Source organism: Berghia stephanieae, chromosome 1 (assembly GCF_034508935.2).
Source record: "Berghia stephanieae isolate SIO BIC M18660-M18661 chromosome 1, UCSD_Bste_1.3, whole genome shotgun sequence".
Classification (NCBI taxonomy): Eukaryota; Metazoa; Mollusca; class Gastropoda; order Nudibranchia; family Aeolidiidae; genus Berghia; species Berghia stephanieae.
In genome coordinates, this window is record NC_088360.1 from 91,564,505 (window position 1) to 91,581,130 (window position 16,626).

Here is a 16,626-nt window from a genome sequence, read left to right on the forward strand (position 1 = left end):
ACAAATAACTGAAGTTTAGAAAAAAAATCCCTTGATAAACAGACAGCCAACCGCAACACAATAATAACCAATAGAGTTGTCACAACCTAATAACCAGCTCTCGGGTGACAACGATCCCCAATTATATATTTTATATATTAGATAGTGTGCATTATTTCCCGAAGGCAGTGAACAACAGCTCTCCATCTAAAGGGCTGTTCAAGTATAATCTTATACCTTTTGGGATACATTTTACCCCCCCCCCCCCCCCTTCCACCTCCTTCTTACATTTTCTTACAATTGCCTCCAATCCCCTCCCCATTTTGAATGTGATGATACCTTTTTCAACATTGAAATCAGTACTAACTGGTACATGTACAAAAATGAATATAACAGCTTCAAAAAAGAGCAAAATACTCAACACTGAAAACCAGCCAATAACAAAAAGAATTTAAACGTAAATACACCATATGAAACCCAGATATATGAATTTGACTGGATTAGACTTGAAGTATTCACTTTTAAAATGTTTTTGTTATTGACTGAAGAAGAATCTTGAGCCCGAATAGTTCTGTTGGGTTTTTTTAAAGCTGTTATATTTATATATGTAAATTACTTTTTACAGATGAGTCCACAGGTTCTAGTACTTAAGTATTCACTTTGACTTGTATTGGTACATGTACACATCCTTTTTCACTAGCTTGTTAAAAAAAAATTAGCACATTTAATCAAAACTATGAACTATCCTTTATTTATCACATATGCGAAAAACACTGAGACTCGTAACAGTCTTATACAAATGAAGAATTTATAGTAATAAGTTTTAACATGTTTTATTTGCTAATGACTCACATGCTGGCATTGCGCTAACTTCTGCAGTAACTATGCAATTGATTCCTAAATTGGACAAAGCTCCTCTGATCATTCCACAAGGAAAAGCCAAATACTGGAGAGAGAAAGGATAAAACTCAAAAAGGTACCAAAATTAAAGCCAGAAAAATAAATGTTTATAACACAGCCGTTTACTGCTTTCACTTTAGTTCGACAGGTAAATTTTGCCGGACGCTAGTTCATAACAGATGGCGAGTCACGGCCTGTGCCGAAAGGGAGACTGAGCAATTTTTCCTATTTTGATGATTTTTTTCTCAAGTTCAAAGTGGCGTAGTAAAGATGCTATTAGATGTTGCAATAAGATATTTTAGAGTCATAACGAGTGATCTACATACTTTTATTTGATATAATTTTAGTAGATCATTTGGGATTAGATTTTATAGGAAATAACCATAAAAATGGGTCAGAAATTTTAATTACTTCAAACGATATAATCAAAAATTACATAGTTATCTGAGTTTATACAAATAAATGAGAAATACTGCAATAATCATCAATATTCACAGAGTAGAAATATATAATCAAAGTCGTTTTGTAATGAAGCATTGTTGAGATATCCGCTCACCTGTACAGCAATATCCTTTTTTGACAGCAATAAAAAAAATGCGTAATCACCGAATTGTAGGGGTTTGTTGATCAATGATCACAACGAAGTGTTTTAGTAATGGCAATGACAATTCTAGGAAAGATATGTTATATACATTCCTTGACGTTTGATAGATCTAAACAATATAATATAATAATAATATAATAATAAAATAATAATAATAATAATAATAATAATAATAATAATAATAATAATAATAATAATAATAATAATAATAATGACGATAATAATTACAATAATAATAATAATAATAATAATAAATAATAATAATAATTAATAATAATAATAATAATAATAATAATAATAATAATAATAATAATAATAATAATAATAATAATAATAATAATAATAATAATAATGACGATAATAACTACAATAATAATAATAATAATGATCATTTTCATGAAAATAATATAGTGGCTATCACCTAAACGCCTGCTAATTTTGGTAAAACGCAATCATTTCTCTTTAAAATATCGTTCTAAATGCCCGTTTAAAAAAAAATGGAATTCGCCTTTATATGTCCACTCTGACAGAAAGGAAATAAAAAAAGAAAGAAAGAAAGAAAGAATAAAGAATTTTACTGAATCATTTGCGGCCAAAGAATTGACTCATCACCTGTTTCCGAGAGTTTTATTTAACTTCCCAACGCCCCAAATTACTATCAATTCATTCAATATAATTTACTCCTCCCCACTCCACGCTCTCCGGCAATTTCCTTTCATGTCCCTCAAACTGCTTTCTTGTCATGGAGTGTCCAATCAGCTTTTTACAATTGCCCATTTCCAATTGGCTGCTGAATAAGGACAATTCTAATTTCAATTGTTCACCACTCGGTCATCAGCAAAGTCAAGAAAGCTCCTCCTACTCAAATCACACATACCCACGTATATGATACCTAGGCCTTGTAGACCAGTCACTGGTCTTTGATGTTACACAACCATCCGCCAGCTTTAATCACATCGCTTTTGATGATGTCACTCAATATCTATCTTCTTCTCTCAACCCCGTTGACTGAACCACGAGTCAACATAAAAGAATATCGCGGTGAGGTGCGAATCGTGAAGATGGAATGACGTAGCCGTGTTGAAGTTATAGGTTCAAAGTTCAATTGTCAGAGAGAACTGATGAGAGATCAAACTGAGGTGGTAAAATGAAAATTGTTTCGTGGTAAAACGTTGCATAAATTAGTTTTATGTACACCAACACACACACACTCTCTCTCTCTCTCTCTCTCTCTCTCTCTCTCCAGTGCTGCGACAAAAAAAAAAGGACGCCGACCAGATAGCTAATACTACATTTAAAATGGAAATTTGTTGGAAATGGTCTGCTTATTGAACAACCGAAGCATCGTGGATAACAGAAATGATCATTGTGAATCAGTTGAAACACGTGATATCGATGTAATACTAATACTAATCATATAATATCAGTATATTTATCTTACTCTTGATCACCACTGTAATAATAATAATAATAATAATAATAATAATAATAATAATAATAATAATAATAATAATAATATTAATAATAATAATGATAATATAAAAAATAAATGATATCCATTTTTTGACAATAAAAAATCGTGATAAACGCATTGAAAAAGATGGGAGGGGGGGGGGGATTAATAATCAGATAATCAAAATGAACTGTTATTTTAAAATGAATTGACAATCATAGGTAAAGATAAGTTATAAGTATTGCTTTGAACTTTGTATAGACGTCTAGATCTTAACACATTTTTATACTTTTTATTAACATACGTAAAACCTCACGATTATTGTAAGGAACAGCTGATTGTTACATTTCACAGAAACAGCATCTAATTAACCAACGTTCCTTTTTTCTTTTTTTCACCGGTGGAACTTCACTTCCTAATTCTGGAAGAGTTTGCATGAAATGTTTTTTTAACCACATATCTCATTTGAGCCCTTTCACAGCTTATTCGGCAGAGTCCATTTGTCATTTGCATTGAGACAGTGCTTGTTTTCAGTATGACCATTCATCTGATTAAAGAAAAAAAATCATTAGTTATTATTGATATTGATGATGATGATGATGATGATGATGATAATAATAATAATTGTAATTATAAGAGTTATAATAATGTTATTGATTGTTAGTAATAATACGATAATGATCGCCTAGATGCCTGCTAATAATAATAACGTAATAATTTTCCTTTAAAATATAGTTCTAAATGCCCGTTATTCAAAATGGAAGCCGCCTATATACCCACTCTGAAATATTTTTAGATAAAAATAAGATAGAGAAAGAAGTTTACTGTAGCATTTGCGGCCAAAAAAAAATTGATTTATCACCGGTCTGCGAGAGTCTTATTTGACACCTAGACAACGCCCCAAATTACATTTCAAATTTACTCCATCTCTCCAGCAAATTCATCCCATGACCTCCAAACTGATTTCTATCCATGAAGCGCCAATCAGATGTTTACAATTACCCATTTCCAATTGGCTGCTGAAAAAGGACATTTATAATTTCAATCGTCCACCAGTCGGTCATCGGCAAAGTCAAATAAGCCCCTCCCACTCAAATCACATATCCCCTCGAAAGTTCGGCCTTGTAGCGCAGTCCACCGGGCTTTTGATGTTACACAATCATCCGCCACCTTTGATCACATTGCTTTTTGATGTCATAATATATCTACCCTCTTTTCCCACGCCCGTTGACTGTACCAACGGGCGATGTAGAAGAATATCGAGGGAAGGTGCGAATCGTGAAGACGGAATGGCAAATCGGTGTGAAAGTTATAGGTTCAAAGTTCAATTTTCACAGAGAAATCATGAGAACTTGACTGAACAAGCAATAAAAATCGTTCCGTGCTAAAAATGTGCGTACATGAGTTTTATACACACACACACGCTCCCTCTCGCTCTCTCCTCTCTCTCTCTGAGTGTGTGTGTACTACTACTACTACTACTACTACTACTACTACTATTACTGCGCTATCATCATCATCATCATCAACATCATCATCATCATCACCATAAAACAACAACAACAATAACGTTATCATCACAATTGGACTCGTGTTCTCATGTCTCAGGAGTTTGTCTGAATACGGGACTGTTTTGTTAGCCAACAAAGAATTAGACAAGATGTGTTTACACATTCATTGTGCAGAAACCGGTCATTACAAATCATTGAAATAAATGCTATATTAAAAGTAAATTATTACTCTTATATTTACTACCATGTGTTAGGGTAACAAAACTCAGATAACATCAATTTGAATTTTTTTAAACAATTAAAAATATTTTTCAGGTTAATTTTAAATAGAAAAATATACATTTTTCAAGAGAGAATAAAGTATACTTACCATTTCTTGATATCAATGAAAATAATTGCGTCTTGAAGATGAAAATGTAGCCGTTGTATCCATATAAAATAGAAAAATATAGAAGAAGTGTATGGTCAGCAATTGCAGTGTAAAAATGAACGATTTTACGAAATCTGTCCTATAGCCTGACTGACAATGAAATCCAAGCGGTGCATTCTACCTGCAGGGATAAATATAGGCCAGTTTTCACGTTCTGGACATCTGTTATGACGTAACCACACAGTGGTCTCCCCGTCATCGACGGTGGGTCGTTCCCATTGGGGGTGAGGCGGTAGAAAACTAAAGTGAAAGATTTCTAGTGTAATAAACGGCTGTGATAAATATAACACATGTTTTATAAAGTCCTTGCAATTGAGATTTTAGATGACCTTAAGAGAAAAAAAAATACTAAGGCAGGAGGACCAGTTCAAAGAGTGAATAAAACAGTAGAAACAAGAGTAATCTACCTTTATCTCTAATCTAAGACTAAAAATCTTATAGGATCAATGTTTGTGAAGCATTTTTTTTCTCTATCATAGATTATTAAGCTGAATAAACGTCAGCTGTCCAGCAGTATTTTTCTCAATCTGTTTCAAAGTCAAGCTATGTTTATGTAATCAGTACAAGTGGATGAGCAACAGGAGTTGAATATACTCTGACTGCAGTGTTATATCCTTGGCCAAGGTGTTTTACACAAGTTACCCACATGGCTAGGTTGTCACTGGCTAAACAATAGTATAAAACGGGCACCTAACAAGCAACTTGTACTTTATGAAATGGAAAATTTGTATCACATGATCTGCAGAAAGAATAACATAAAATTGCTCTATTTAGTCATACCTTATTAACCAAAATTGTTTTACTTTTATCCTTTTCTCAACACCTTTTTTGTTATTACATACTATAACAATTCGATCAGATATTTCCTGATTAGTGACATACATGAAGAAGTAATTATAATAGAATGATTGATCAAAGAAGTTATCTCTCTAAATAGACCAGATAAAAATTCTAAAAATAAATGGTGAGATAAGTCAAGCATAAATTACCCTTGGAGCTGATTCCATATACTGTTTCCCCGTTGACATTAGAATCAGGAATTTGAATTTGTTATCTTGGAGGACATAGACACCCTTAAAATATTGGGGGGAAAAAAAAACAGAAAAAAAAATTGAAAGACAAGTACAAAAGATGATTAATATATACTTCAAATATTTGGTTTGTTCATATTCTACCTTGGTAAGATGCCATGTTTGTGGACACCAAAGAACTTTTGAGTGGTTAATTTTAATTTGTAATGTAAATAAATTTAACACTTCAATGACGTTTTGACAACTATCCTTTTATTTGAGTACAAAAAGATTTCATCGCAGCCAATTCAATGGCAAAGCCAAATGTGTATAAATGTGTGTATTATGGTATTCTTGGATTTTTGGTGGTAGCGTACTCCCTGTTTGGCGGATACATTTTCTCCATGTTAGAATCAAAACAAGGTTCCCACCCATGAGGAAGAGAATAGAAGGTTAGAGATAACAGTATAAAGAAGCTATGGCATATATTCGGGCCCAAGGCAAAGATGACCGTCTGCAATGGGAGATAAATATGCGTCTGATCCTCAAGGATTTTGAACAGGAAGTCTTCAGAGCAGTCTCTGATGATGGCTGAGATGGCAAAAATGTTGGATTCGAATATACCAAGTGGGACAGTGTTATACACTATCATTCTAATTACAACTATAGGTTATGGAAAACAGACGAAGGTAAAATTGCCACTTATTTTACTCAATTTTTTTAATTCCGTTGTTTCTCATATTTTTGGCAAAATTGTCAGTTTGCTGGCTGTGAATGTACGCCTCACTTTTGCATCTTCAGTAAACAAAAATTTATCGCGGAGAAAACTGGCAGGAGTTCCAGTTTCCATCAGTATACTGATCATCATTTCATACTTTCTCCTGGGCACTTTGTTATTTTCTCATATGGAAGAGTGGGACTATTTAACAGGTGCCTATTTTTGTTTCAATACTATTAGCATGATAGGACATGGTGACTATGTTGCCGGACAAAGAGCTGGTTATCACTATAAAAATAATTTGATAGTCACTACAATTTACGTACTGTGTGGACTGTCACTCGGGTATGAGTTTTAACCTCATGCAGGAGAAAGTCTTTTTTGTCCAAATGCTATAAGCTTATATATTTGAAAAAAAAAGAATGTCTATGAAGACAACGACGACGACTACAATGATGATGATGATAACGACAACAATGGTGATGATGATGATCATTATCATCATTATTATTATAATAAAGATGATTATGATGATGATGATAATTATTGCAACTTAAATAAGAATGAAAAAAGATGATAGCAATGATAATTATGTATATGATGACAATCATAATTATTAAATTATTGATGTGTACAATAACAATGACATTGGAAGTTTTAGACAACAAACAAACAAAGACGCATGAAAATATAATATAATGACAACTCTATTATCTAATGTTAATTTTATTTCTAATTTTTTAAAAATGACCCGTTTGTGACCCATCGCCTCAGGGCGGTATTATGTCAGGATGAACTAGGTGCTGGATAGCGAGATTACAGCCACAGATATAAAATGTGGGGTTAATTTCTATTATTCATGATAAATTAAAAAAAACCCAAAAAAACAAAACAATTTCTTACATTCCAACAAACCCAAAGTTCGTATTTCTTATCACTAGTTCATCCTGACATAATACTGTTTTGAGATGGTGCATTATATTTATTCCAACTTTTTACATGTAAAACCATTTTCTGTGATAGCACTAATTTTGTCAGTGCTCTGTTTTTTTGTTGTTGTCATTGTGGTATCAATCTAGCATATGTTGGTGTTAACCTAGATAAGATGTGCGGCTATGTGTTCTTGTGGTATGACGCTTTCAGATCAAAAGTTCCTGGGTCCGAGCCTCTGTCTGCACATAATTAGGTCCTTGGAAAAGGCTCTTTACTCACATTCTCTCACTGCACTCAGGTGTAAAATGAGTACCTGGCCGTTAACAGCATTGTCTCTGTCTGAAAATATTGCAATATCGTCTAACAGGCATCATGTCTCGTTCTACTATATGTTACGTGTTGCTGTTGATCAGGGACCCTTTATAAAGCGCTTTGAGCCTGTTTAGTGGATACTGTTCTATATAAAAGCTCACATATACGCATAATTGATTATGCTGAAATAAATAAATTAAAAAAAAAAAGATTATCATACTGCAATAGGTAGACATGAAAGATCTCAAGAACTGGAATAGACAGGGAACATGATATAGAATATAATTTTCTGTTAAGCACAATCATATGATGAGAAACAAAGATTGAAATTAGTCTTTATTAGTTACCAACATGTTTTCAATAATGTGCCCAGTCTTTAAAGATTGCCCAAACAGACAATCAACCCAAAGATTACTGCCACAGGTATGATAAATAACCAACGTGAGAGTCAAAGGGAGAAGTAAATTTTCCTCCTTTTATTTTCACAAATTACGACATTTTATAAGAATTAAAAATATTTTGACTTTCCATCACTGTTTGTTTTTTTCAATTTTACTGAACATAGGTATGTACCTGATGATTTGTCCTCAAATTGTCTATTTGCCTCTTGTACACTGAATTCCAAAATTCCTTACAAAGAAATTTCATTGTATCTAATTCATCTTTGAATCGTGGACATTCTTTGGTAAATCTGTTAGCAGATGAGACAAAAGTAACATAAGAATCATATAAAATCAAAAAGTTGTGAACATCTTGAAAGATAAGCAACATCCTCTATTTTTTTAATATGAAACGTCAGGTAGATCAGATAAGTTTAAAATCCAGAACAGAACATTTTAAAATTTCCTTTGTACCCTCTACATCAAGGAGACTTTCTCGAAGTGGCATTAAGATGGAGATCAGGGACAGAGTCAATGGGTGAACAGTGGGTGTGAATATATTATACGTAATTATAGAGAATAAGAAGGTAAGGAATTAGGGTGAAACAAAAGAAGAAGAACATTTGTTTGTTTGTGTGTGTGAGTGTGTGTGTGTGATGGAGTGAGTAAATGAAACAGAGTGAGAGAGAGAGAGAGAGAGAGAGAGAGAGAGAGAGAGAGAGAGAGAGAGAGAGAGAGAGAGAGAGAGAGAGACAGACAGACAGACAGACAGTCATGTGTATCTTTTATATTGCCAATCATAAGTTTTGAGAAATGAGGAGTGACTCTTCTTTGCTCATTATTCCTATTTATTTCTCCCTATGTATGATGAGCATTTGTGTATTTTATTGAATAGCTTATTAATTGGGTGCCCCTTATTTTGGGCCAATTTGAATAAAACACCTCATCTCCAGTAAAAAGGCTTGTACTGTGCATAAGAAAAAAGAAATCCAATTAAAACAAAACAAATGATTTACCTTTCAATTAAGCTTTGACCCACACGGAAACCTAGAGCTTCAAGCTTTGAGATACATTGGTCCTGAAAAGAGTAATAATTAATCGAAATTAAATGCCATCTGCATATACATTATTTAACTCATATTGAGTTATAATGATGTTATGTACATGTTGAATTGGTCCAAGAACTGAACACTGGGGGATGCCAAACAAGAGCATGGAGGGTTAGATTGTTTTCTGAGGATAGATACTGTTTTTTTAAATGTTACTCTTATACGAGCAGAGCCAGTTTAATGCAGTTCCTCTAAAGGCAAAAAGAATATAAGATCTTTTATCATTGGTCATGGCCTATGCTTATAACTAGAGAGAAGCCTCTGAAAAGGCCACTTCGATTTGAATATATCTTCACTTAAAAGGTTTGTTTTGTTTTTTTATGTTTGCAACAAACCTACCTCTATTTCAAAAACTTACATGTTTCAACTTTCTTTGCAACTGTTTGATTCTTCACAACATTTGTTCACAAATTTTTTTTTTAAATTACAGTCTTTTTAGCTCATTGATTTGGCTGTCATCTGCCATTTCTTGTTGACATGTTACGAGGTCAGCTCTGAAACGAAGCTATTCTGACATTCTTAAAATGGTTTTGATGACGTCATATTAAATTTTGCTATAATTCCACTCCTGCTTAAATGATTTTATAACCACTAACCATCATCCATTATCTCGGGAAGAAGAATTTAAATATATTTAGTTGTCCATGAGAGACGACAATGGTTCTATCATTATTTACAAAATTTGGTTTACTTTGGTTGAAAAAGTTGTTTTTTTATTTTTACACATTTGAACCAGATGGACAGAATTTACAAGTAAAATGAGACATTAACAAAATAGTCACAGTTGTCTGAATAAATTTTAGCCATCACATTTGGATTTCATAAGATAATTATGTTTTTATTCAGATGAGCCTTTAAAAAGCACAGTTCCTAGCAGATTATTATTACAAAATACATTGAAAATTGAACTACCTACCCCTATAATAAATTATAAGTGGCAATAAAAATAAAAATTGAGCTTTTATATAGCGCAATATCCACTAAACAAGCTCAAAGCGCTTTACAAGGGGTCCCTGACCAACAGCAACATGCAACATATAGAACGCTGTTAACGGCCAGGTACTCATTTTACATCCGAGGACGGTGAGAGAATGTGAGTAAAGAGTCTTTTCCAAGGACTCAACTATGTGCTGAGCGAGGCTCAAACCCAGGACCTTCTGATCCGAAAGCGAGTGTCATACCACAAGACCACACAACCGCAATAGACGAGAGACTCATCGTAACCTGCTAACCTTTTCAAAACAAGGTCAGCCAATCAGATTACTAGTGCTGAATGCAAATTGGATCAAGAATCTGGATAACAGATTAAATTCAATGACCCATATCGCCAGTTTCCCCGTGTGGTGTCCGGGGTCCCTCAACTGAGAGGGTCAAGAATAGCCCAACGCCAAGCCAGCGTGTCGTAAAAGGCGACTAATGGTGTGTGATTCCCCATCTTTGAGTCACCTGGTCCTCCAGGTTGGGGGTTGGCAAAGGGTTAACACCCCTTTCCGTTAAACTCAAACCGTTACAGAAACACAGACAGACAAACCAAATCCTTTTTTTAGCTTGGGCGACCGAAGAGTTTCTGGAATTACAGAATTTATGAAGGACAACAGACAAAGCCGAAAGGACTCTGCTGACCCGATGACGTCTTCGCCAAACAAGCAGCTTCGAATTGCGTCGTGGAACGTTCGCACCATGTATGAAGCAGGAAAAAGCTCTCAAGTTGTGACTGAGATGAGAAGATACAGGCTGCATATACTTGGAGTAAGCGAAACCCACTGGATACAATCCGGACAGAAACACCTCAAGTCTGGGGAGAAGATTTTATATTCAGGGAGAGGGGACGGGATTCATACACAGGGAGTAGGAATAATTCTAAGCAAGTTTGCCCAGAAGTCACTGAGAGGATGGGAACAATGCGGAGAAAGGATCATCATGGCGTCCTTTACAACACGGAGTAAGAAGATCAGCATGAACATTGTACAGATCTATGCCCCAACAAATGATGCAACAGATGAGGACAAAGATACATTTTATGGTCTGCTACAACAAGTCATTGACAAGTTGCCAAGGAAAGACATCAACATATTGATGGGAGATGCTAATGCAAAAGTGGGACAGGATAACGTAGGCTATGAAGGTATCATGGGACGTCATGGCATGGGAGAAATGAATGATAATGGTGAGAGATTTGCAAATTTCTGTGCATTCAACAGTTTGGTGATTGGAGGATCAGTGTTCCCCATAAGAGGATCCACAAAGCAACTTGGGTCTCACCAGATGGTGTGACAGAGAATCAGATTGATCATTTTTGTATCTCTCGTAGATTCAGACGTTCATTGGAAGATGTGACAGTACGGAGAGGGGCAGATGTTGGATCAGACCACCATCTGCTATTGGCAAAGCTTAAGCTCCGACTCAGAAAACACGGGGCCAGATCACATACAAGAAGAAAATTCGAGGTGAATGCACTTGATGGGGAAAAGAATGAGGAATTCAAACTACAATTGAGTAATAGATTCCAACCTCTTACTGAGCTCGAGGAGGACATAGATGTAGAGTCACATTGGGCAAAGATCAAGGAAGTTTACATAACAACTTGCCACGAGGTATTGGGGGTAAAGAAATCGGAACATAAAGAATGGATAAGTCCAACCACCTTGGACCTTATTGAAAAGAGGAGAACAAGGAAGGAACAAGTGAATGCAAGCCGAACAAGGGCTTCAAGACTGGATGCACAAGAGCAGTATCGAGCCATAGCTAAGGAAGTCAAAAGATCTGTGAAGAAAGACAAGGAAGCATTCATGAACAGACTTGCAGAGAAAGCAGAAGCAGCAGCGACTGGAGGACACATGAGGATCCTTTATCAAACTACCAAGACACTTGCTGGAAAATATGGGAAACCAGAGGTACCAGTCAAAGACAAAGATGGGAAAACTATTTTTGGAAAAGAGGCTCAATCTGAACGATGGAGGGAACATTTCAACTGCCTTCTGAACAGACCACCACCAGACAACCAGCCAGAAATTTTGCCTGCAAGGAATGAGCTACCAATTAGCTGTGATCCACCATCGATAGCAGAGATTGTGGGTGCCATTAACAAGATGAAAAGGGGGAAAGCTGCTGGACCAGACCAGATTCCACCGGAGGCTCTAAAAGTTGATGCGGAAAGAAATGCTGAGGCCCTGCACCCACTATTTGAGAGAATCTGGAATGACGGGATATTCCCAAAGGATTGGAAGGAAGGACATCTTATCAAGCTTCCAAAGAAAGGGGACCTCAGTAATTGTAATAATTATCGAGGCATCACTCTTCTTTCTATCCCAGGAAAGGTTTTCAACCGTATTATTTTAGAGAGAATTAAGAATGCAACAGATGCTAAACTGCGAGACGAACAGGCAGGTTTTCGGAAAAACCGTTCAACCACCGACCAGATTGCCTCTCTGCGAGTCATAGTGGAACAGTCTATAGAATGGAACTCTCCTCTTATTGTCAACTTTCTGGATTACGAGAAGGCTTTCGACAGTATTGACAGAGCAACATTGTGGAAAATTCTGGCACATTATGGACTCCCTGAAAAGATAGTAAACCTCATTAAGGAAATGTATGAAGGATCAAGTTGCAGGGTTGTACATGAAGATCAGCTGACTGACAGCTTTGAAATTAAGACTGGTGTCAAGCAGGGATGCTTGCTCTCTCCATTCCTGTTCATCCTTGCCATTGATTGGCTAATGAAGGAAACCTCCAAAGGGAGAAGAAATGGGATACAGTGGACCCCCTGGACACAGTTGGATGATCTGGATTTTGCAGATGATCTGGCTCTTTTGTCCCACACCCAGGACCAGATGCAAACAAAAACCACAATTATAAACAGCCTCTCGGAATCAATTGGTCTAAGAATACACCCTGCAAAGTCAAAGGTCTTGAGGATAGGTACGCGTCAAAGGGAGCAGATCAAAGTAAAAGATCAGGAACTCGAAGATATAGACACTTTCTGCTATCTCGGAAGTATAATTGACAAGGATGGAGGCACGGAAGCAGAGGTGAAAGCACGAATAGGAAAGGCACAGGCTGCATTCACATCTTTGAACAGAGTTTGGAGAACTAAAGATATCTCCCTTCAACTAAAGCTAAGACTTTTCAACTCAAACGTGAAGTCTGTCCTACTGTATGGATGTGAAACTTGGAACGCATCACAGGCATGTATAAGGAGGGTACAGATTTTTGTAAACAGGTGCATGCGTAAGCTACTCAGAATAAAATGGATGGATAGAATAAAAATGAAGAAGTATGGAAAAGAACACAGCAGAAACCAGTAGGAGAGGATATAGGAAGAAGACGATGGAGGTGGATTGGACACACGCTTAGAAAGAATGACTCAACTATAACAAAGAAAGTATTGGACTGGAACCCTCAGGGCAGAAGATCAAGGGGAAGGCCACGAGGAACATGGAGAAGAATTAAAGAAGCTGATATACAGAGAAGTGGTAAGACCTGGAATGAGATAAAAAAGTTGGCTCAGGATAGAGAAGGATGGAAACTGTTTGTCTGTGGCCTATACCCTGACCCAGGGTGAAAAAGGCAATGATGATGATGATCATATCGCCAGTTATTTACATAATTAACTAATTAATTTATAAAATTATTATCCAGATATGAATTTTTCTTTAAATGATTGAATGCAACTATTCAAACTGCCTGGAATGTGGCTCAGGAATGTGGATAGTTGGAATGTCGTTAACTGATATTAGGGTTGTGGGAAGTGGGCTTCCAAATCTGGGTAATTAACCAGTTTTTCGCAAAGCAAATCATGGCAACCAGTTTTTTTTTTGCAGGTAGAGGTAGGTTATTGCAAAAAAAAAAAAGAAAAAAAAAAAAATCATTTTAAAGTGAAGGCATGTTCAAATTGAAGTGGCCTAAATGAGGGGGTGGCCTTTTAAGAGACTAAAAGCGAGAGGTGCCTAACTGAGCCAATAAAATGGAGAGAAAAATGGGAGTAAACGTGACACATGTAAAAGGGGACAACACAAAGTAAACAACATTTCAGCCTTTGGCCTTCCTCAGGTTACATGCACATAATGACAGGACTTTGGAGCATATTTCTCAGCACATGTTGAACCAATCGACTATGGCCTTGAAATTTGAACAAAAACACCAGTTCCAAAATGAAAAAAAAACTTGTTGCCTTGATGTTCAGATCTTGGCATCCTTTCTTCGGGCAATGTAGCACACTGCAAAAATCAGTTCCAGCCTTGTGCCTTTTCCTGGTTAGTCTCACTGTTTTGCCGCACTTGTGACAAGGATTCCACATTACATGCATCAATATCTGTCAACAAACCTTGATCTTTCAAAAATGTAGCAGCTTCCTCAGTCGGGATGATGGTGGTGTAGAAGTGTTTCAAATGCGGCCTGATAGTTGTTGTGATTGAATAAAATACGAAATTTATACCGTTTGTCCAAAATTTATTAGCCAACCAAAACCTTCTTCATAAGCTTTCCATAATATGGTTGTTATGCAAACAATTGAAAACCCAATATTGAAAGTGAAAGCCGGTTAACATCAAACGACCTTTTCTTATATAACCATATATAGTCTGTGGTTTAATTTACTGTAAAAGTAAATTGTGAATTGTATTGTAAATTTAATGTAAAATAACAATCAAATTCAATCTATAAACAAAATATGCTAATTCCATCCTCTCTGCCTGATTTTTTCCCTTTATTAACAACCAACTCACATTCATTCATTCTACTGTGGTTTTTGCACATTCTTTCACTGACTAGCACAACTTCATGCACATCAATCAACGAATCACATTGTAATAATGGTGACATGTAACATGTATCTATTAAAGGTTCAATCTTGAAAGTCTGTAAACATCACACAACTTGACGCATCTATCCGCTATTGTTTTCTTATGCGACGATCCACATGACATGGCCTTCACGCACTGTTGCACCTACCCACTATTGTTTTCACTCAAAGTGTAGCGACAAGGTGACAACTGGTCAATAACAAATGTAGGTAGGTTTGCACATGTCAATCACAAGGTAGACAATCAAAATGTAGTATCTGCTACAAGAAATGCACACTATACACAATTTAAAATGAAAAAAACTAACATTTAAAAGCGCATATATAAAAACGATTCTAATAAATCAGGCATTGACCAATTATTATAATGGTATAGACCTTTTTGTTGTTTAAACTTGAGCTTCTCATTGTAAAGCGCTTTGAGCATGTTTAGTGGATACTGCTTAGAGGCTTAGATCACCAGTCTGAGTTCGAAACTACAAGTCACTTTAGGTACTGATTCCGCAATCTGGAATTCTCTGTAATCTGGACAAAATTCTTGAAACAGAGGTGTTCGGATTATCGAGACATGACTGTCCATACAATTGATTTGTGATCATAGACGTTGGTGTTGTTCTGAAAATTGTGCAAAAATCCATGACCAAGACTGTTTTAGTGCCGTGTTTTCCATTTTATGTTGATTGATAAACTGTTTTTATTTTTATATCAATGTAAATGTCAAAGAAAGAATTTGGGAGGACTTCTTTAGTTTCCGAGCACTGTTACTATTATATTACTTTTTAGCAAGACATGGACCTTCAGTAGTTGTAATGTCCAAGAAATATTACTGTTTGGGAGGCCTTCCGAAAGCTCCTACATCCCCAGTATTCTTGTTCTAGTAGTGTAGGGGGTTTGGGAGGGGGGAAACTTTTTTTTTTAAAAGTTTCCCCCCTCCCAAACCCCCTACTAGAACATTATAAAAAACAAGAATACGGGGGATGTAGGGGATTTCGGAAGACCCCCCCCCCCCCCCCCCCCGCTACTGTTTCCCATCAGTTTCGATATTGCAAGTATTGCAAGTGATGGCAAACATATCTATTACTATTATCATCTTAGAGATATCTTTAGTTACGGTTGAGGGGGAGGGGGTTCGGGGGTCTCCCCCCCCCCCCGATAATAATATTAAAAAATCCTCTCTTTAGGCGTGTTGTGAAACTACTGAAGTCCTTCCAAGAATTGAATGAAGCCTAAGAAGAGCCCTCGCCCTCACTCTCTCACAAACTTCACAAACCTTCTCTTCTTTAGTCCCAGACTGATGAAACTGGGACACTATCTCCATGTGTAAAAATTCGAATAACACTTCGTCTGCCATTATTCTAGATAAATAAAAACGATAAAACTGGCATGCAATCTTTCTCGAATAAAAGGTTGATTCTAAATGCAGCAAGGAGTTGGACAGTCTGCGGGCGGTACCTACTGTCCTGAAAACATAAATAAACAATCTTTCG

At 36.0% G+C, this 16,626-nt stretch overlaps 1 protein-coding gene across 1 annotated transcript in view; it reads right to left on the minus strand.

Moving 5' to 3' along the window:
- LOC144961851 (trafficking protein particle complex subunit 6b-like) overlaps nucleotides 1-16,620 on the minus strand; it is an 18,302-nt gene extending 1,682 nt beyond the window's left edge. The window contains exons 1-5 of the mRNA XM_078894901.1: nucleotides 16,410-16,620; nucleotides 9,247-9,308; nucleotides 8,424-8,541; nucleotides 5,867-5,950; nucleotides 832-925 (exon numbers count right to left, since the gene is read on the minus strand). Coding sequence (XP_078751027.1) covers nucleotides 832-925; nucleotides 5,867-5,950; nucleotides 8,424-8,541; nucleotides 9,247-9,308; nucleotides 16,410-16,490 — 439 coding nt within the window. The 5' untranslated portion in view covers nucleotides 16,491-16,620. The remainder of the gene's footprint in view (nucleotides 1-831; nucleotides 926-5,866; nucleotides 5,951-8,423; nucleotides 8,542-9,246; nucleotides 9,309-16,409) is intronic.
- Between the last annotated feature and the right edge of the window lie 6 nt (nucleotides 16,621-16,626).